Source organism: Oncorhynchus kisutch, linkage group LG11, assembly GCF_002021735.2.
Source record: "Oncorhynchus kisutch isolate 150728-3 linkage group LG11, Okis_V2, whole genome shotgun sequence".
In the NCBI taxonomy this organism is placed as follows: Eukaryota; Metazoa; Chordata; class Actinopteri; order Salmoniformes; family Salmonidae; genus Oncorhynchus; species Oncorhynchus kisutch.
In genome coordinates, this window is record NC_034184.2 from 66,425,276 (window position 1) to 66,449,185 (window position 23,910).

At 39.3% G+C, this 23,910-nt stretch overlaps 1 protein-coding gene across 1 annotated transcript in view; it reads left to right on the plus strand.

Annotated features, from left to right (window-relative positions):
* The window catches only part of LOC109899374 (V-set and transmembrane domain-containing protein 2A), a 29,070-nt gene extending 5,770 nt beyond the window's left edge, over nt 1-23,300 (plus strand). Inside the window, exons 3-5 of the mRNA XM_020494556.2 lie at nt 16,238-16,288; nt 16,568-16,898; nt 19,341-23,300. Coding sequence (XP_020350145.1) covers nt 16,238-16,288; nt 16,568-16,898; nt 19,341-19,417 — 459 coding nt within the window. The 3' untranslated portion in view covers nt 19,418-23,300. The remainder of the gene's footprint in view (nt 1-16,237; nt 16,289-16,567; nt 16,899-19,340) is intronic.
* The last annotated feature ends 610 nt before the right edge of the window (nt 23,301-23,910 follow it).

Consider the following 23,910-nt stretch of genomic DNA (forward strand, 5'->3'; position numbering starts at 1 on the left):
GGCATAGTGGCTGGACTCACAATTAGAGAATGACTAGCATTTGATCTCGTCCACCAAGTCAACGGGAGACGAAAGAAAGCTGAAAGTTCGGCTGAAGGTCTATTCATGTGTGTGCATGCTGTGTTTGCGCGTGCGTTTGTGTGTATGTGCGCACTCATAGGTGACCGACTGATGTTGTTGAGTCAAGGTATGAATAGTTGGAGCTGACATGACAAGTGTCCCAACATGGCAAACATCACTAGAACAAACATAGTTCAAGGACAACACAAAAAAAACTCCTTTCTTTAAAGTTCCAGATGTGTTTTCTCTGAAAAAAGACAGAAACCCTGCAGTATGTGGCATTCTGCTTGTGACCCCTATGACCGTTTAGAAACAGCAGCGACACTCAAGCGACATTTCTACCCAGATCCACATTGTCCGCAGTGATAGAATGCACAGGGAGGAAAGGGCTTATATGTATCGCGGAGGGACAAGAAATGAAACATGGACTTGGATGATTGGAGGCCCGGGACGCTCAGTTCCAGGGAAGGATTACAGGGAGAAGGCAGAGATGGAGGTGTGAACGTTACGTAGGATCCAGAACTGCAGTGCGACAGCATCACAATGAGAATCAGCTCATATGTTTTCGAAGGGGCTGTTGATTGTTGAGAAGCGAGGAGATGTGTTTGTGTCCACTGCATAGATCATTGTTAAGGCATGTATCATACTTGAAGATTCTTCTGATATTATGTACTGTATGTTATTTAATACTTTGATATGGATGTGAGATGTCAATCAGAAGTCTCCTTCAATAGGACAAATACATTTGGATATGTTCTATCCCCAAGGGCAAACGCTTGATAAATAGTTTTGTCACATTTTCAACTGCTGGTCTATGAAACTTTTTCTTATTATTGTTCTGATGGCATGATATGTGTGCATAGACCTTAACATTTTTAACCATACATTATACCTAATAACTTGTGCATTAAACACAACCCCAAACTAAGTTAGGACATACAAATATTTCTGGTGTTATATATTTAAAGTCTTTTGGAGCACTTCTAAGAATGATATTGAATTGAATTATGTAGATTACACACTGTGCACTATATTACAACTGTTTCCTCATATCCACTTGAGGAAAGTGTTGTTGGCACATTACCTAAATGTATTTGTTACTTCATGCCGAGTGGAAAATCATAATGGATTAGCCCATTATTCTAATTACATTATTGGGGAAGGTATTCATCATGATCCTGTCTTGGAGATCTAAAATAACGTTAATAAGGTTTGGTCTGAGGCTGGAGTGAAGAGTTAAGTAGGGGTAAGGGCCCCTCAGAGTGCTGATCTAGGATCAGTTTGGCCTTTTAGATCACAATGAGTCTGATTACATGGACGGGGGGGACCTGATTCTAGATCAGCACTTCTACTTTGAGATGCTTCATGAATATGGGCCCAGCATGTCTCCCTATTAAGATACTGTAGTGTAGTGGCATCTCCACTTCAAGGTGTGACCCACTGTGCTCCGGTGTTATCAACCTGACTGCTCCCCTACTGTAATAGGATAAATTAAGAGCCCATTGTGGAGCTTTCGCGGATGAATCTCATGGACGTCTGGTGCGAGTGTCAAATAGATGAGTGTCCGCACATAAAAGTGGCTGATTAGATTAAACGTGGCCAATCCCCTTGATGTGTAGGATGGCATTGACCATGGCACTGTGCTAGCCTCCCTCTGCAACACTCCCAGATCCCTCTCTCTCTACTCTCTCTGTCTCGACCCGCCCGATCAGCTTCAAATGAACCCAGAGGGAGATAGGGGAGCAAGGGAGAGAGAGAGGCTCCTATATTCTGGGATAATGGAGCTGTCACACTGTTTTGATTCAGGGCATTGATTCCGTCTTTAATTGCTTATGGCTTCCACTGGATAGTGGTTTTGGGGATATCACAGTAATGTATGGTCGTGCAGAACAGTTATGGCACTGATCACACCGGGATATGTAGTCATATGTGCCAATAATCCTCATATCAGTTGTGCCCTTGATTGTCTGAGCAAACGCCCATTTCCTGACATGATAGACTTTGTTGAATGAAAAAGAGAATTGTCTGTGCCTTGTTATTGTTTATGAGTCACACCTGTACAGCCATAACTCTAAATGGACAGGGCACAAGGCAAAAGCTGAAAATAACAGCCATTATCGACTGGATCATTGTGTCCTTTGTGATGAATGGGAAATGTCCAAGAGTACAGGCACTTAGCTGGGCTTGGACTGGAAGGTTACACAGGTCATAGCTCAACCCACATCCCCTCTGACACGCCAAAGTCCCTGCACTTTGACTGACTCACACCGAACTGTACTGTACCTGTAACCATGCTGACAACCAGTCTCTGATGGTAAATGGAGTCAGAAACCACCTGGACGAAACAGCAGTTAGCTGAGCTGAGATTCTTGCATAATAATTTTCCATGATGCATTTGGAGATAAGTGAGCAACAAGAGTTTCGAATTAAGCCCCTAATTAGGACTCCCAGTGAAGGTTTATATACTGACAGATTATAAAAATGTCAAATTCTACGACCAAGACACCCCGCCACTTTTGATATTAAGCATTTCAAGTTGGGATACACAATATATCGGTAAACATATTGGATGTCTAGTTTAACTCCGATGTGCAAAACCGATGTCAAAGCTGACGTGCATACCTATATAACGTTGGTACATGGCGCAATGACGCCACGTAAAATATTGCACTACACGTGCAACACAGAATTCCTAACTTATCCCGCAATGTCTGCTATGTGGATCGAGCAGTCATTTGCAAGAGTAAGAACATTTCAGCGAGACAATTCGAAGGGAAAATCCATTAAAGCCAAGATAATGGAATTCATTGCTTTTGACAATCAACCATTCTCTGTCATGGGCGATGTTGGCTTTCGCCAACTGGCCGAGCACCGATGCACACTACCAAGTGCGCTACTTATCAGATGTTGCCCGGCCGGAGTTACACAGTAATAGCGTCACTGCTATTAGCTTCATGACATACATATTACAGAACGCCGTTTGGGTCTTTGCGTGTCAAAAAAGATACAGTGCACTGTCAAAGCTGTACAAAAAAGTCTGCAAGTATGCAAACATCAGCCACGAACAATGTGTTTTCAACACCGCGTTGGCATCATTTGTTCGACCGCGACTTCTGGGGTAGCTAGCTTTAGCTTAGTACCTAGCTAGCGCCAACACAACTAGCAATGATCAGTAGAAACTGCAGTCATTTTCATTATTCTTAGCAATGATTTAGGAATCATTGTGAGTAGTAGCTAGGTTGCCACTTGTTGTTCACCTATTGAAATTGAACTTCAGTTCATGAAAATAAATAGCTGGCCAGCTACCTAACCCTTTTGCCCAAAGCTAAAGTTATAAGCAGTCAGCTAGCTTTATCTGGCTAGTGAAGCTCGACCGGACCGGATATGTGCTGTGAATCTAGCCACAATAAAGATTAGGGAGAATAGTGGAATTTGCGGTTTGCTTTAAATATTAAAGTATGTCATTGACAGTTATGCAAATGAATACAAATAGTAGAATTATGCCATACTTTTATTTTGAAGGCTAACCGCAAAGTCCACTGTTGTGGCTAGCTTCACATAGATGGGTCCGATAAATTAGGGTTATTTTAGATGATGACACCTAGCTAACTATAGCTACTGAAACAGATGTCGCTTTGCTATGTTTTTGGGGAAGAACATTGTTTGCATCCATGAGCTAGCTAGCTTTTTTTTATGACCAGCACTGTAGGTGTGCGAGACAACTTTACCAGCATCATAGCATACATATTGATAAATCGTTGTGACATGAAATACGAGTGATAGTGTAATGAATGTGTAATAACTATGTAAACATGTATGAATGCGTTAAATTATTATGTGATGTGCAGTCACATTCAGGTCCTGATTGGTCAACAAGCTTAATTGACACGTCAAATAGTGTTATTTGACACGTCAAATAGTGTTAAATAGTATATTTTTTGACACGCAAAGACCAAAACGGCGTTCCATATAAATCCTGGTTGAGAATGAAACGACTGAATAAATTAACAACGAAACAGCAAGTAAGTGAAAGAAATACGTTTTGATTTATGTTTTACTGTTAATGGGGAATGCGTAAATGCCAACAAAATAAATGTTGTCAGTGTGGTGTGTGTGTGTGTGTGTGTAACCTTTATTTAACTAGGCAAGTCAGTTAAGAACAAATTCTTATTTACAATGACGGCCTACCCCGGCACCTGGACGACGCTGGGCCAATTGTGGGCCCCCCTATCTGACTCCTAATCACGTCCGGATGTGACGCAGCCTGGATTCAAAATTCAAACCAGGGACTGTAGTGATGCCTCTTGCACTGAGATGCAGTGCCTTAGACCGCTGCATCCATGTGTATGCTAACTATTTAACTGTACTAGAATGGTTAAAAGGCTGCTTAAATTTTAAGTATCGGTTATCGGTATCAGTTTTTTTTTTTTTGTGAGACTCATTTGTTTTTCAACAGGACTATGACCAAACACACTTCCAGGTTGTCTAAGGGCTATTTGACCAAGAAGGAGTGATGGAGTGCTACGTCATATGGTTTGGGATGAGTTGGACCGCAGAGTGAAGGAAAAGCAGCTAACAAGTGCTCAGCATATGTGGGAACTCCTTCAAGACTGTTGGAAAAGCTTTCCAGGTGAAGCTGGTTGAGAAAATGCCAAGTGTGTGCAAAGCTGTCAAATATATTTTGATTTGTTTAACACTTGTTTGGTTACTACGTGATTCCATATGTGTTATTTCATAGTTTTGTTGTGTTCCCTATTAATCTACAATGTAGAAAATAAAGAAAAAGTCTTGAATGAGTAGGTGTGTCCAAATGTTTGACTGGTACAGTATGTTGATTCAACATACTGTACAATTGTAAAGCATGCAGCTGTGATAGGATTGTGAGTTTGCGCAACAAAATGTTCCACACAGAAACTTTTGACTGTGTGTGCCCAACAACCTTTTTTCTTTGCAATCTCACAAACATATTGTAGCTGGTTGCCTTTAAATTGTACTTTGAACCAACATTTATTTTTACAGTGTACACAGAAACCAATACTGTATCTGTACACAGTTTGGGTTTCCTTAGCTGTTTGAAATTCAAGGTCAATGTCTACTTTGGATAAATAATCTTGGGATTCCATGCTCTCAGGTGGGAGAAAAGAGAAACCATTTTCAGTGAGTGAAATAAGTCATTTCAATCAATGTGTCAATCATGGAGCAGACCAGATATCTATTTGAGGGGGAGAGGTATCAATCACCCATGCGTGCCAGCTACCAGGAGTGTTAACGTTACTGCTCCCTGGTGCCTCAACACCCTCATGTTGACCTATGGTGACAGGTTATATCATGTTGTTGTGTAACGCATGTTAACACATTCTATATGTGGATATACCCCACTGTTAGGTTGGCTTTACATAAAACAAAGCAGTGGAAGTGGTATGATACAATATGTGTTATTGGCATCATTGAGGGAAATATGTGTATTTGTTTCCAGCTGGAATCTCTTTAATTTGATTCTATTCCGTAGGATTGTATCAATCCCCTCAAAGGGAGTTTGATAATAATTCATCAAAATGACTGAAATCAGTCCAGGTACTGTACTAGTAATTAGTGCACATTTATTATATTCGATTTCTTGTTTCTCATTATTGTTAAGGCTCTGATATTTTTGAGGCAACATTTAACCTAAGCCTGCATTTTAGTCTCAATGTTATTGTATTTTTTTGTTTTGTTTTTAGTGGTGTGTGATGCCCATTTATATGTTGCATCATGTGAGGCCTACTGTTTTAACTTCAAAGCATATATGGATTCCCCCCAAAACTTCTAGACGGGCACTCATATTCTCTCTCTCTCAACTTTCTGTTGCCTAAAAGGGGTCTTTTGCATTTAGAATAAAAAAATCCAGTGAAGCACAGCTTTTCAATAATGCAGTACATAGAGTACCTTCCCTTGGTATGCCAATTGCAAGGAAAACATGGCTTTACTTTTAAACCCTTAAGCAAGTGTAAAATAATATTGATTTGAGGTATTCAGGTATTATTGCGGTTGAGGAATTGCATATGTGCCAATGCCACATAAATATGACTTTTGCTCAGTTTCTACAGACTTAAGTAATTTCTGAAGGTCATGGGTCAATACTTTGCTAAATACTTTGATTGGTCAATGAACAGGTCGTGTGTACAGCACTTGGATTGTTATGCTACTGTACAACTCGTCACAGTGTATGATGTACACAACTGTACAAGTTAAGAATAGACCGGTAGTTCTGAAAACAAAAAGCTGTAGATATTATGCTATCTCAAGATCTGTAATCCGTCGGTGATTTTGACTTAAATACCACAAGATGTTTTTAATGGTTGATTGATGTGCCAATTAACTTCCATCAAATTGGATAATAGCTTATAGTGTTATTAGACTGTGCATATTAAAGTTAGCTTCATAATTACAGTGATTATTCAACATGAATGTGAATAATGTATTTGAAAACTTTTTTTGTTATAAAAAAATACTAAGGGTCTTTCCATACGTAGCCACTTCTTGCCCAGACGTATTAACAACATCAATGCCAGTGAAGATATCTATATAGAAAGTGTAGCAGCAGTCTTCCTTCAACATCTATCCATAGAAATCCGGAGGTAGTCTAGAAGTTATTTTTGTAAGATGTTGTTCTTCCTTGAACTATGTATGTTTGAGATCCCAAAGGCTCAGTTTCATCTCCTGTCTTTTTCTCCACTGTGAGTCACAACACACACGCCTCTGCCAATTTTGAAAAGCCAATGCTTTACTTTAACATATTTCTTGAAACTTAATCTTGTGTCCTGTTTCTAGACTGGGAGCATCTCAAGGGCTGAGTAGGAGTGTTGTTTCGTCCACACGACTCAGCTTTTTCCTTTTACGGAATGTTTATTTAATTGAATGCAGCACTGAAATGCAGACATTATTACTTTACACTATTTGCAGAGTGATTTATCTCAAACCCTTTTTTACAATTCCTCTGAGAAGATGATAAATTATGCAGATTTAATGCAAACAGCACAACAATATATGCAATGCAATCATGAGCTACATGTACAGTATTCCCAGTGTTGGGGGAAAAAAGTACCCAAATGACATACTTGAGTAAAAGTAAAGAAACCTTAAAAGAAACTTTCGGTTACTAGTCCAACGCTCTAACCACTAGGCTACCCTGCCGCCCCATACTATACTTAAGTATATCAAGTAAATATAATTGCTAAAATATACTAAAGTATCAAAATTAAAAGTATAAATAATTTCTAATTCCTTATATGAGGCAAACCAGACAGCACGATTTCCTTGTTTTTATTTATTTACTTACATAATTTACAAATGAAGCAATTGTGTTAAGTGAGTCAGCCAGATCAGAGGCAGTAGGGATGACCAGGGGTGTTCTCTTGATAAGTGTGTGAATTAGACAATTGTCCTGTCTTGCTAAGCATTAAAAAATGTAACGAGAAAGAGTGGAGTAAAAGTTGTCAAAAAAATAGATAGGTAAGTAAAGTACAGATAGCTCCCAAAAAGACTTAAGTAGTACTTTAAAGTATTTTTACTTAAGTACTTTGCACCACTGAGTATTCCAAACTTGTTTTGTCCCGTCTATTTAATATTTGCTATTTTTAACACCTTTGCACATTTGGAAGGCTGTTTAGATGACTGAATATGAGTCCTACACTCTCTCTCATATCGGAAGATACTGCTGTGTAACTATTTTACATGTAATTGCCATTGCAGCACCTGACACTTGACCAATTGCACTGGAGCCTTTGCTGCTCTTTTTCATGTGAGAAGAACTCAAGAACATGATTTCAGTGACTATAATTAACATTAACAACAGATCTTGGGCCATAACGTCTTGAGCGCCTACTCAAGAGTTAGTGAGGTTTGTAATTAGCGAGCACTTACAAGGCTGCATGGTGTTTTATGTACTCCAACTTAACACACTCTAACGTTATTATCGGCCACTTGATGTTATCACAGAGGACTTGTTTAAAGGTTCAGAGATTTTGTAAGTGAAGTTCACTTGTAGTTCCTAAAACACATGTTAAAAACAGCACACTTGAAAATGGTGTCCATATCAGGACAGCCTCAGACAATGAATCAAGATTGACCGTTGTCTTTCTAAGTGTGCCTGTTTTTAACATTTTTTACATATGTTTTGGACTCTAATTTGTTACTAACCAGCAACTTAAAGAAAACACATTGCTGTACACAGGGCTTCTACTTTTTGAATCAAATCAAAGTTTATTCGTCACGTGCACATGAAACAGTGAAATGCTTACTTGCAAGCTTACTTCCGTCATGGTATGCCTTAGTGCCAATTTTTCAACTGATTGAAAATAGCTGCTAATAAACCTTTGCCTGTTGGCTGTGGTCAAATGACCAAATCACCCTCTAGTGGCCTTATGGGTGGAACATTATTAAACATTTTCATAATTTCATAATTAATCAACTCTTTTTTTTTCGAAATCCGGTGTTTCTATGTCAAACTGTTTTGTTATATTTCAGTCTTCTGTGATGTATATAAAGTAATAGTGGGATGCACACTAAAAATAATTGAATACATTTCAACTCCTTATCTAACATTGTACAGGTGTCTTACTTTATTTTAGCCCATAACCATGTGTGTGATGTGTATGCTTTTGTTTCAAAGTAGATTTGTTTAAGACTACCAATAAACACTGTGTGACCCTGATTTAGCTCACTGCAGTAAAAGGTTTTAAAGATCGACTCCACATTTGGGGAAACAACACCATTTTCACCCGGCGCATTTGTTATCGTCTCTGATTTGTTGATGTAATGGAGGAGAAATGGAGGAGAGGAGCACAGTAGTCCACACATTGTGACGAATTTCATTACGCCGTACGACATCTTCATCTCGTCCCGCTACTGGACGGAGACCATAGGGTTTCACAATACAAAATGGAGGAGCATAGTATCCTGTCAGAAATCACATTTATTTTGGAAGATTGAAAAACATGACCTTTATTTAAGACAGGAGAAACATTGTTTCAGGTGATAATAAAACATGTTTCATTTAGTTACTTTTCCCTCAACTTTCCTCAAGTCAAGCTAGTTTACAGAGCAACTAGGTTGAAGATACTGTAGCTAGCGACCTCCACCCAATAATGATCATTAAAAAAGTGTCATTACCATCACAATGAAATATAACAGGAGGCAACAGTCAAAGTATAATTGGCTTAACAGCGAATGTGTATTATTGAACATTAGGCTACTAAAATAGTACTCACTTATAGTAATGCGTAATTGTCCCATAAGGCCATTGCCGAAAACCACATATTATTTTCTTGCTCTGTGGTTTGGTAACTTCCTGTTCTATTGACGGACTCTGGCTCAGTTGTTTCGCAACTGAGCCTTCAACCGCAAGGGGGCGCTGCGATACTATTCCGTTGTGGACAGTCCCCATTGAAATGAATGACATCAGGCGTAACGCAACGGACTGCTTAGATGTAATGTGAATGGGGCTTAAGTGTTGTAAAAGAAAACGCAGTACACATTCTGCTATTCTATCTTGAGTGCCAGGGGAAAAGAAAAGTGTTACTTGTTTGTAGTAACTAGTTTGTTGTTGTAATATCCAAAACTTACGTGGCAGTTCCACCAATTAAAGACTCAAGTGTTACCGAAAGTGAATCTACATCCAAGTTGATCATCTTTCGTTTGGTTGTTGGCTTGGGCAGGCTCTAGTAACGCTATTGTGAATAGCTTGTTGAGCTGAAGGGGCTTAGGTGAGCTTTTAAAGGATGAGAGGGCGAGTCTAGTTGTTTATTAATGTGTAGTACAATGTGCAACAAGCATTTATCAAAAGTGAGAAGTGGTGCTTTGCAACAGATTTAGCTAACAGCTCGTTTACATCTGTAGTCCCCGTGCAGGTGAACATAAAAACACGAAAACATTATATACGAAAGGACAACATACATACTGTACATCAGACATTTCAAAGCATGAAGTACATGGAGACACGTTTCAGCACGTTGTTGCTGCTGATTTTATGACCTGATTTGTTTTGAAATCAAGGCTGCCAGTGATTAAATGTAACACAAAGGCCTTATTGACAATAACAAAAGGATCATAACAGAAATAATGAAATAAGCCAGACAATCGTAATGATGAGTGGAAGTGCATTAGGTCTATACAGTATTTCAATGTAGATATTACCATTTGGTTGCAGGGAAATGGGCGGCCCCTTGCTTTTTACACAGTAATTGTGGGACTCATTTGACATGAAGTCAATTTCAGTTTGCATGAGAAACAGCAGTGTGTCACAGTGGAGGGTTTTTGTTATAAAGAGACAAGAGATTGAAATTGAGATACTCCAAACGGCTGAGAGTGTGTCGAGCTCAGAAGGCAGCCAGGCGTCGAAAATGAAATACAAATGAGAAAGCAATGGCTCTTTTGTTTCTTATTGTCGCTTTAAACTTTTGCATCAATGTCAAAAGACATTCAGTCAATCTAAAGAATGCTTATAAATTATACAGAACACATTCGGAGGCGAAGGGGCATCTTTATTGATGAAAACGGGCATTCTAAGACTACAAGTCTATTTCCCATTTGAAAAACCAAGCTATTCAGTTCCGCTGAAGCTACAGATAGGCTTACACTTGTGTACATTTGTATAGATTTCTCTCATTATGAAATCAGCACATTTCCGTGACAGTTAAGTGTCTGACACACAACGGCAGTCTGCAAGTGGCCTATAAATGTCTATTACACTTCCAGATAAATGTCTGGATTCTGAAATAATATCTGAAATTCATTATTTCACAATTAAGTAAATTGCATTTGTTTGTACAAGGCTAAATGACTAATGGAGTTCGACAGTTAAATGCCCAGTATTTTTATGGTTCGCAAAGTCAATGGAAATTCACCAGACCCAATTGGGATAAAGCACCCCATAAAGCTGTGATCCAGAACTGAACTGGAGAGACAGGCTAGGCATACTCCAATCTCTTTCTGCTGGACCTATTCTCTGGTCATTGAAGGGTAGATGAATGTCAGAGTATTAAAAATTCTATGTCCACTTTAAGAAATACATGATGTTTGAACACAGAGGGAAACCAGGTAGGCAGATGTGAATGGATGTCTTTCTTTTAAGAAGATGATCTACCCCAGGTGACATATATTGTTTAAATCAGGGGGCAGTTTGTCAAGAAAAAGATTGAGATAGAGGACTTTGGTGAAATCCATGCAGAAGCCCCACCAATTACCTTCACATCACCACAGTGTTAATTTCATCACAAAAAATATTGGCAAAAATATTCACCAAGCACTTATTTTTCAGTGACAATTGACGAGACTATAACTGACTAAATAGACCCAGAAAAAAAACTATAACTAAACAAAAAATATTTTTCAGTTCCCTAAAACAAGTCGAGACTAAATTGTCTCTGTGACTAAAATCAGGCTACTAAGTGGACTGGACAAGAGTTTTTGGAGAGATTGAGAGCTTTTCATTTATGAGCACAATTAATATTAGCAGCGCAGATGTTCTGTGTAGGAGTGGGAAGGATGTGCCACACTCGGCACACACAGCCTATGCTACATCAGGTCATGAGCGGCGGGGGAGCAAGCGATGAGTGTGTGCAGACAGGCTCCACACTGGCTCCGCCTCTGATCATACACATTGCACAGGGGACTCTCTTGCTTCCCCGTAGCTAACCAGTCAGCACCAGCCTTCTAGTTAGATACCCTTTTCCTGGTTAAGAAACACAAGCTGTTTTAAGAAATTAAAAACAATAGCAGAATTAAGTTTAACAGTAATACAACGATCTAGCTATGTTTGTCGCTCCCTTGAGCATAGAAACGTTTTGTATTTTGTAGTCTCGCTCATCCCTACTGAATTTTATAGCCAGGTTCTGTAGCAAACGTACTAGCCAAGTCTCCCTCTTTTCCTCAGAGGAAACAGCTTGATTCTAGCCATTACCGTTCAAAATATAAGTTTTTTCTCCGTTTTTTTTCTTTCTATCGTGCATTACATTCATTAAGCATATCGCGGGCTGTTCTAAAAGTATGCTACTTGCGGACCAGATTTTTCTGCAATCTAAAGATATAATCCTTAATGCTTAATTCTATGTCAAAAATATGTTACTTTTCCCGCATATCTAAGCATACATCTTGAACTGCCTGTATCCTGACAGTTGTTTTTTATTTTTTAAAGAAACTAAATATGCTTCTATTGAAAGGAACTATTGAAAGGAATGTGAGTCTTATTCGATACATTTAGTAATTGCTTGCTTTTCTAAAGTCTTTATCCTACTCTGTTTATCTTATACCCTATTGCCTAGTCACCTTACCCATATACATACAGTACCATCCCTCCATCAATCCAGTATCCCTGCACATTGTAAATATGGTATTGAAACTGGGGGGATACAATCTTGCCATCTTACAGTTAACTAGTCCAGCGCAATAAGGACCTGCCTCTCTCTCGTTGCACTCCACAAGGAGACTGCCTGTTACGCGAATGCAGTAAGCCAAGGTAAGTTGCTAGCCAGCATTACATTTATCTTAAAACAATCAATCATAATCACAAGTTAACTACACATGGTTGATGATATTTCTAGATATTATCTAGCGTGTCCTGCGTTGCATATAATCTGACTTAGCAGGTAGGCAGAAGGCAGAAGCGGGCGAGTAAACATTCATTCAAACAGCACTTTTGTGTGTTTTGCCAGCAGCTCTTCGTTGTGCTTCAAGCATTGCGCTGTTTATGACTTCAAACCTATCAACTACCGAGATGAGGCTGGTGTAACCGAAGTGAAATGGCTAGTTAGTTAGCGCGCGCTAATAGCGTTTCAAACGTCACTCACTCTGAGCCTTCTAGTAGTTGTTCCCCTTGCTCTGCATCGGTAATGCTGCTTCGATGGTGGCTGTTGTCATTGTGTTGCTGGTTCGAGCCCAGGGAGATGCGAGGAGAGGGACGGAAGCTATACTGTTACACTGGCAATACTGAAGTGCCTATAAGAACATCAAATAGTTAAAGGTTAATGAAATACAAATGGTATAGAGGAAAATAGTCCTATAATTCCTATAATAACTACAACCTAAAACTTCTTACCTGGGAATATTGAAGGCTCATGCTAAAAGGAACCACCAGCTTTCATATGTTCTCATGTTCTGAGCAAGGAACTGAAACGTTAGCTTTCTTACATAGCACATATTGCGCTTTTACTTTCTTCTCCAACAATTTGTTTTTGCATTATTTAAACCAAATGGAACATGTTTCATTATTTACTTGAGGCTAAATTAATTTTATTGATGTATTATATTAAGTTAAAATAAGTGTTAATTCAGTATTGTTGTAATTGTCATTATTACAAATAAATAAAATACAAATCAGCCGATTAATCGGCTTTTTTGGTCCTCCAATAATCGGTATCGGTGTTGAAAAATCATAATCAGTCGACCTCTACTTCAGAGGGTAGTGAGGTCTGCACAACTCATCACCGGGGGCAAACTACCTGACCTCCAGGACACCTACACCACCCGATGTCACAGGAAGGCTATAAAAATCATTAAGGACAACAACCACCCGAGCCACTGCCTGTTCACCCCGCTATCATCCAGAAGGCGAGGTCAGTACAGGTGCATCAAGGCAGGGACAGAGAGACTAAAAAGCAGCTTCTATCTCAAGGCCATCAGACTGTTAAACAGCCACCACTAACATTGAGTGGCTGCTGCCAACATACTGACTCAACTCCAGCCACTTTAATAATGGAAATTGATGTAAAAAAATGTATCTCTAGCCACTTTAAACAATGCCACTTAATATAATGTTTACATACCCTACATTACTCATCTCATATGTATATACTGTACTCTATATAATCTAATGCATCTTTATGTAATACATGTGTCACTAGCCACTTTAAACTATGCCACTTTGTTTACATACCCTACATTACTCATCTCATATGTATATACTGTACTCGATACCATCTACTGCATCTTGCCTATGCCGTTCTGTACCATCATTCATTCATATATCTTTATGTACATATTCTTTATCCCTTTACACTTGTGTGTATAAGGTAGTAGTTGTGAAATTGTTAGGTTAGATTACTCATGGTTATTACTGCATTGTCAGAACTAGAAGCACAAGCATTTCGCTACACTCGCATTAACATCTGCTAACCATGTGTATGTGACAAATACAATTTGATTTGATTGTTCTCTCTCTTTCACTCTTTCTCGCGCTCTTTCTCGCGCTCTCTCTCGCTCTCTCTCTCTCACTCTCTCACTCTCTCTCTCTCACTCTCTCTGATTAGAATTACATCTAAAAAGAGTGGCAAAATGACCACTGCATCACCATCAACTTTGTCTTGGCAATTCAAAAGAGAATGGTCTGTCTGAGACGGTGAGGGTAAAATGTTAACTTTTGTGGCTGACATCTGTTAAGATTGATGACGGCAGAAAAATAACAAACAGTCAATCTGTCTGTTATTAGCATTGATCAGAATTGGAAATATGTATTATATTGTAAGTATTGGCATCTCTGAAGTAATTATATACTTGACACAAAACACTCTCGTTCCGTTTTTCTTAAGTAGCTCCTGTACTTTTCCAGCCTTATTTTAAGTCTCCCGTGGAGCCGACAGCGTTTATCCCCTCTGTTGCTGTATCTTTCATGGACTGGTTTAAAAGAGGCTCTGCATTTAACAGACTTTCCCAGGAATAAGTCCATTTGAAATGCAATGCCAATTCCATGATATAGGCTTTGGACTGAGTGTTTGCTATAGTGCCAGAGTACTGCCACCAGAGCAAGAATGTGGGCATGTTTTACATTTTTAGCAGACACTCTTATCCAGAGCAATTGGGATCAAGTGCCTTGCTCAAGGGAACACCAACAAATTGTTAACCTCTAGGTTACCTCTGTTAACCTGCTGCTCAACCTAAAGCTGGGTCACTTTTTGATGGCTTTGTGTTTTAACTTCTTTGAGAGTCTCTTATTTGAATGTTGGTTTTGGGTAAAGCCTCCTGGTAGTTAATTATGTTTCATATGCCTATAGAGAGAATTTTTTTTAAGATGATTATGATTTATAATTATTGCTTGTTCAGTCTCATTTATGAGGAAACATTTGTCAATTTGTCAAAGAGTATAATCATTCTGTTTTCGAATTGCCTCCTTTTACTGACTATCAAAATCCCTTTATTTTATTGATTCTCTTCACAAAGCTTTTCATTCATTCTAAATGTACAGAATGGGGAAGAATATGGGATTTCATTTTCTTTCATTTTAGTCGATCTTTCGTTCAATTGGTATGTTTTTGCTTCTTCCATCTGGGATAAACTGTTTATTGATGTAGCTATCAAACATTTATAGCCATCGATGAATGATGCCGCATTTACACCTGAAATGTACTTTTGAGGAATGCCAGAGGCTTTTTGACCATTTTTGCTTCAGTGACTGTGAAGACTAGACTGGTATAAAAATATATCTATTTTATAATTTTTTTAGAGTGCCACACTCTTACATGCTGACCAGACCGCCATCGTGTGCATGTTGATTTTGTCCACCCACATCCGACACGATCAGGACACGCAGGTTGAAATATCAAAACAAACTTTGAACCAACTATATTATTTTGGGGACATAAACATTTATGGCAATTTAGCTAGCTAGCTTGTTGTTTCTAGCTAATTTGTCCTGGGATATAAACATTGGATTGTTATTTTACCTGAAATGCGCAAGGTTATCTACTCCGACAATTAATCTACAAATAAAATGGTAAACCGGGTTTGTTTCTAGTAATCTCCCCTCCTTCAGGCGTCATCTTCTTTGGACTTTATATTGAGGTTGGAAACCAACTTTAAGGTGCATTACCACCACCGACTGGAGTGTGGACCTCAGTTCATCTTCCAATCACCCACATGGGTATATGCTCCTAAAAACCAATGAGGAGATGGCACGTGGGTATATCCTCCAAGACTTGCAGTGCGTCAAGCGTCACCAATAGAACCAGGCTTCAAAGACGCTCATTGGCGCGCGCAAGCAGTGTGGGTGCAATGATTGAATAACATGTATGTATTTATTTTGCCACACTCACGCACACAACCCGAGCAGTGTGGCCAGCATGTTAGAGTCTCGTAATGCATTGATGTCTCCCTTTCAAACGTATCTTCAGCTTTTTAAAGTGTATTTTTATTTTCTCTGTTTTCTTAGATGGAAATGATACCAGAGCCTGATCCAGACGACGAAGGGACTAAAATAAGTGTAAGTTATTGTATGTACAGAGCTTTTACAGTGTCCATATTAGGGCAACATCACATTTCCTAATATGGACACCATAAGTATGGACACATAAAACCATCACCATTACAACTATTTTGCTACACCTGCATTAACATCTGCTAAACAGGTGTATGTGACCAAAAACATTTGTTTGATGTTTCTGTTGTGTCATTACATGGTTCTTTGTACTGATCAACCAGTCATGTGGATGGGATGTAGTTGCTCCTGCATCGTTCATTGAACATCTCTTTATCTCTACAGACGGTGAAGGTACAGGGAAACGACATATCCCACAAACTGCAGATCTCCCGGGTGGGGAAGAGTGACGAGGGCCTGTATGAGTGCAGAGTCACCAACGCCAACTACGGAGAGCTGCTGGAGTACAAGGTCCAGGCCTACCTGAATGTGAACAGCACCAGGCCCCGCATCAGACCGGTCAAGAAGACGTCCCCCCTGTCCCACCTGACAGCAGATAAGAAGCCCCGCAAGACAGGCTCCACAGCAGCACAAGACGGCATGAGCGCCGACCAGAGGGTCCGCTCTACCTCCAGCTCTCCGACTTCATCAGCCAAGACAGTCAAACACAGTTCAGGTGAGATAACGGAGCCAGAGATTCTGCTTTGGTTTTTCATATAATTTTTCTTCCCTTCAGTAGGGTAAATCGTCTAACTATTTGTAAAAAAAAAAAAAAAAATGTCAGTCTGCTTGTCCATCTGCATGTTTCTTGTCTGTCTTCCTTCAGTCTGCTGTCCGCTTGTCAGTTTGTTCCACTTTAAAGCAATTCACCCATGTAGTTAATCAAAAAGACACTGAAGGACACTGTAGTGAGTGAACATTACAATTGAATGTGGAAATACAGCAGAAATAAAAGCCCAGACTGCAGTTTGTGATTATGAGGCAGAGGCGCCCCAAATTATGCTGACAACTGTGTGGCGCTGAATGCTCTGTGCAGTGTATGACACTGATACATGTTCCTCTATTGCTCCCCCTGCGGTCTTACCTTTACTGGGCACTGTTATGACTGGAGGACAGTTACATTGCTGCAAATGCAGGTTTTTTGGTCGATGAACAACAATTGTCAAACAATTGGATGAAATTAGACCTGTGAGAGTAAAACGATTTTCCACGTTGCCTTACCTGTAAACGGTGGCAACTGTTAGCCGAGTCGGAATTAAGTGCATGGTGGTTTGCCTGCGTTACTTGCCTGTGCAGAGAAGACCAATGTGTCAGGTCTAGTTACCTCACAGTCTGCATATATTGGTTTTGTCACTGTTGGTTTTTCAACGCTTTGGGTCACTGAAATGAAATACAACAAATGTCCCAGAAGTGATATGTACTGTACCAAAAGGCCTTCAACTTTGTTTAAACCATGTGGCAAGTCGCCAACCGGTTCTGGAAAATAACTGCTTTCATACCATCTTCCCAATGTGCTCATACAACTTCAAACACAGAAGAAGGAATACCCCTGTCCTATCAGACATGGCTGAGTGGTGAATGACACCGAGAACAGGGAGAATTTGTGAAACACGGGTGTATGACATCGAACCTAGCTTCTGTACATTCTGATATCACTAAATCCCAGCTGGGATTTGCTACACAAGTCAGACTGTGTTATCACATTTTTTTCAGTAGCCCACCACTAGCTCCATCATGTAGGCAGATAGATGGCGCCAGGCCAGCTCTTTCCCTATGGCAGCGGCATATGCCTGGGTGACGCACCCACCCTCAGCAGGGAGGTCACTCTACCCTATATTTCAAATCTGTATTCCATTAGACAAAATAAGGAGTAAACTGGAGACTCAGGCTGTATACTATTGGTGGTGGATCAGGTGACTTTACTCTGTGCAATGTGAAGCGATTTGAGTCAGTACTTGTACAGCAACAGTATTTGGTTTGGTATTTAGTAGTGTAGTACTCATGTTGTAACCTAATTATTTAGTTTGGTTGTGGCAAATGATAGGTTTTTTAAAAAGCGTTTCCTGCGACATTACTTTTTCAGTATTTATCTAAGAATTGCATTTAAGCTATATTCAGGGGTTTGAGTATGTTTTAAGGTGGGGCTCTCATGGATGGTGTGAGAGATTCACTGCAAGGCATCAGAGCTGTGTCTATCGGCATGTAAACCTAGTCCAGCTTATCAGGCTGCGAGCTGATTCATTATTCTCCATGTAGAGGATGTTTTGGCCTAGCGTGATTGCTGCTCCTCTATGGCAATACTGTTCACTTGATCACCTCGGGCCAAATTAAATCTGGCAGGGAGGAACAGCGGGTTACAGGCCTCCGTCTTTTTCCTCCTCCCGATATTGAGCTTGGCCGAACCATAGTGTCCCCAGACAATTCTCCTCTTAGAACATTGCTGTGCTTGGTCTGACGGAAAAATCCAGTAAATGTCACCATGATTTAGGGAATATTTCATTTTCCATTTCCTTAATGCTGCCATTGTTTCGTAGGATGACTTTTTTTTGTGCCTCTTTTTCAGTCCCGGGCAGGTACCAGAAAAAGTTAATTAGGGAATCTGGTTTCTTTTGATTCTTTTGGACCTTGAATTCTATTTTAGCTTGTGTGTTACAGGGAGATTAAACAGAAGAAAATCTTGCGTCGATATACAGTAGAGCATTGCCATTCAGAATATCTCCCTATCTCTCCCTACTGTACTTTAAGTTCTGTATCATTATCCTTTGGACAGAAATGTATCGATGCCTTTTTCCTGTAGTTTTGATCTTATCAATTCAAGGACAATGTCCCTGAGAAGCAAATGAACCAAATGCGCATAAGACTGCCAGGCTTTTCAGTATCAGTTGTCAGATGGTGATGCACAAACATATATAATGTTTTTTTGTATTCCATATTCATATTTCATTTAAGAATAAGATCATTCCATATGTGCACAATGTATAAAATGTTTCAGACTAGTGCCATGATACCTTTTGCATATATTTCTCCGCAACAGTACATGTTAAAGATAAGAACTGTGCACATACCTTGTGTGAAGATGAGCACTGTGTATGTCCTGACTGTATGCCTTCATTCACAGGTACTAGGATAGCTACAAGCTACGGACTTGCCATACTGATTCTTGGCTGTGGCTTTATGAGGGATACCTTGCTATAGTTTCAAGAACGGACTTTTCCTCCCAGTATCACTATGTATGGCCTATTATTACCACCAAGCAGACAGCACAGTTGGCCCTTTTTTCCCCTCACCACTACTCTGCACCCAATGAATTCTTATTACCCATTGTACACAAGAGGCACCTTCTCAAAGGCCAGCTGCGGGATTACCTGTTGTGCCAATGTTTCTTCAGCACTCCCAACAATTGAAACAAAATGGAAACCGACAGTGTCTACTTGGAATATCTTTCACAAATACTTTTATTTTGGTTTCCTGCAATACATTTATTGTGTCAAAGTAGAAAACAAAAGGATCTATATTTGTGTAATATATGAGTATATAATTGTTTTATTTCAAACTCCTTGAACTGTTTATAGCTTACATTCACTTTGTTGATCATGTAACTACATTGTACAAGGGTATTCATGCCCCACCCAAAACAAAATAACTACTAAAATACAACAAAATGATGTATAGGCCTAGTTGGATTGCTAAATTAGGGCAACTCGACATTGTATTATTTTAAAATCTGCATATGTATAATCTGCAACTACAATTCTTGAACTTTGTTATTATGGATCTGTTCTTATTCATTCTCACATTCTTTACTTTTGTACGGTATTTCCTTTGGTATACAAAAACAAAACTTCCATCTCTTGTAATTTCCTGATGTGCAACAGCTTCACATGTTATGAAGCATAATAATGTCAATGTTTATATGTGACTGTGCCAGCAGACCATTCGTTTAAAATTTGGCTGCACTAATATTGTAAAAAGCCATTAAGAAATGGAATGCTTCACTTAGAGCACAGCTCTAATATTCAAATATGCTCCATTACTGAAAAGAAGAATCTAGGTACTGCTGTAGCCTAATGCTCAGGGGCATTGTCTTTGTGTAAAGAATCTCACATTAGCCAAGAAGAGTTCTTATGCCATTTGATGGTGCAATGATGCCCCAACGGTATCTATAGTATACGAGGAAACAGTTTAAAGGTCTTGTGATTAAGAAAATGGTTTTAAATTGTTCTCGCTCTTGTCCATTCTCAATGTTCATCGACACAACGCTTTGACAATCTGACCTCTTGTTTCAGAACCCGTTAGCAGAAGTCATGGATTCTACTGTTATACTAAACTGTTCATATATATATAGAATCTTTCTAAATGTCTATCTGCAATGTTCCATAGACATTCACCACTTGGAATCATTTCGATTCACTATATGGGTGCACCTATTTTATGTAGCGTCATTGTTAAGTGCAATGACCACTGGACATATTATGCCACCATAGCTACTGTATGAAAAGGTGGTAGGTGGTATTGGTAATCGGGCAGCAACAGTGCTTCAGATCTGCCTTTCAGTTGAGTTGAAGAGGGTATCCATAGACTGAAGAGAGTCTCCATTTTAAAATGTATCATGTGACCAAAGACCGTGGCTATGGCCATACAATATTGACGTTCACCAACATCGATCTCTTTGCACATTGCTTATACTGTAGCCTAGTGTTCTCACATATTGTGCCCCTTTATTCCCTATCTTTTTACAATCTCAGAACGAGGCGGACAATCTGCCCAGATTCACAAAGCACCATCTGTCCATTTCTTCAAATCGTATTTAAAATAACAGCACTTTGGAAGGAATAATTATATGTATTGGCAGTGCAACAAAATTCCTGGGGCCACTAAGAAGCAGGATTTTGCTTAAGGTTTCCACCGTAAACAGTCTCCAGTCTTCTGTAGACAGCGCTGCTGAACTCAGTGAGGGATCTTAACCTGTTGATACAGCAGTTGGAGTTAGCTGACAGAGCAAATAATACAGAGGAATCCAGCTAGAGACATATCCTGATCAGCAAGTCTGGTCAGGGTACAAAATGTGTGGGCTATATACAGTATTTAATCTGCGCTGGTTCCCGGGATGAGAACAGTTAATCTAGCAGAGCTGTGTCATGCTGCTTAACCTCAAATCAATATTAGGCTATTGTCCATTGAGTAAAAGTTATTTAATGACTATTATCACAAATCCTAACTGTTCAGTTTTGAGGAAGAAGATTTTGAGAAGTTGACATCTGCTAGTAGAATGTTTATCACATACTTCTCCAAGCAGGTAAAATGGATAGCATATCTGTGTGCACAGTAAAAGAATGCCTTCAGTTTATCAAATCCCTGTATAAAATTTTAAAAATAAAATAAAAAATCTGTAAAACTTGTAAAGTAATCAGCATGTAACCTTTTTTATCCAAATGTTTAAAAGCAGAGACAAGTTATGTTCTGTATTTGTAACAATGTTGTCATATATTCGTTTTGAAGCACTAACAACAGGAAATGGAATTTAAAAACAATTGTATTGACAGTCTGTTAAGGAGGACCACTTGCCATGGCAATGCACACCTGTTGCAAGGCCTACTACTTCAACACGAAATGGAATCACTACAGAGTACAAGGTCAAGCAAAGTGGATATATCATTTAAAGGATCGACAACAGTCGTCTGATAAGGGAATTGCAACGTCTGACAATTGTGGTGGCTAACAAGCAACGAAGTCTCAGTCCATCAAACAAGATACTATATTATGACATTTGAGCAACTCAAATCCATGGATATTGTTTCAAAAACAACAACACAGCAGTTATGTTTAGTTTATGACGCCGATGTCCATTGTTTCAGCTCCACATAGATGAATTGTTTCCTTATTACTCTTCATCTCAATGCAGTCTGTTTGTTGAGCTGTCAAAAATGTTATGACCTGTAATTTTCATTTGATTTGGTACTGTGTGAAGCTTCTGTACTGGAACGTTGCAGCAGTTTGTATTATAATGATGATATCAGAAAAATATTGAAATAAATCATTTTCACAGATGGGATTCAAACACTGCTTTCTCTGCTGGGTTCCATCTGTTAAATCGGTAACACATTATGACTTGACTTAGTGAGTACATTGGATGTAGTTCACTGGGCGATCATAGTGTGGCACATAATGGGGCACGTACTGCGCATTCAACCATTCCGAGTGGATATCAGGACAAAGCTTAACGCTGTCTGGTCAAAACACCACTGAAGGTTTTAGAGAGGTCCAAACCACAAAAAGTATCTTTACCCTGGTTGCAATTATAACAACTAACATGTTTTATCTAATAAGATAGCAAGGATGCCAACTGGATATTCGTATTTTCAATTAGTTGTGTCTATTGGCTCACAACACCATCTGTGGCATTGCTATCATTAAAGTCTGCTGTAGGAGAAACTGTTTTCTGCACAGGTTGCAACGTTGTTACAACTATACAGTTTACATAATATGGACACACGAGTACGCATGTCCTACTATGTACACTGTACAGCTATAAAAACATCATTTTGATAGATCTCTTCTATCTGGAGTTACTGTATGCAAGATTGTGTTCACCCTTGTATCATAGAAATGTAATTTAGTAAATAGTTATCAGAGTTATGAGGGGGTGATCAAACAGATTCCCGGTTCCTGCTAAAGATACCCACAAATTCTCTACAACGACGTTGGAGGCAACTTATGGTAGAGAAATGAACATAACATTCTCTGGCAACAGCTCTGGTGGACATTCCTGCAGTCAGCATGCCAATTGCACGCTCCCTTAGAACTTGAGACATCTGTGGCATTCTGTTGTGTGACAAAACTGCACACTTTGTGGCAGTTGTTTGTGGCCTTTTAATGTCCCCAGCACCTGTGTAATGATCCTGCTGTTTAATCAGCTTCTTGATATACCACAAAATCTGAGAGAAATAAGCCTTTTGCGCATGTGGAACATTTCTGGGATCTTTAATTTCAGCTCATGAAACATGGGACCAACACATATAAACATGTTGCGTTTATATTTTTGTTCAGTGGTAGTTTGAAAATAAAGATGATAAATGTACTTTGGTGCTAACTTTTTACTCCAACTTATTGAATTTGACAATGGCGCATGCATGTCACCTACTCAGAAAAGACACAGGTATTTGTGTACATTGTCGTTGATTGCAGAACTGGTCAAGCAGAGACGCAGTGTAACAGCTTGGTATTACTGGAGGGCTGTAATCGTACATGTTGGTTTGAATTCAGTCTAAGTACACTGTGGTCTAACCGCAACATTTACTGCCCTGAAAAAAATGCTCTCACATGTCATCCTTTTGAAGCATTGTGAAAAAAATATACAAATACATTTATATTAAAATTTGAAATTTGCTACTGTGGATATAATCAGGTTCGTTTAATCATTAGATTCGGAATGAGAAAATAAGAACATTTAGCAAGGACATGGGCCATTGGGCCCATGGGTGTAAACGCTAGATGAACATCAATGCAAAATGATGCCTGACTTGTGTTTGTTAATTTGGTCAGCACCAAGTCCGTTATTTATGCGGAAATGATTGCAACCCAGCCTCCAGCACTTTAATCGTGGTTCGAGCTCACTATAGCTCCACAGGGAAGCATGGCTGGGGAAATGATTATATGAATAAATCTGGGGATGGCAGCACATTCACATT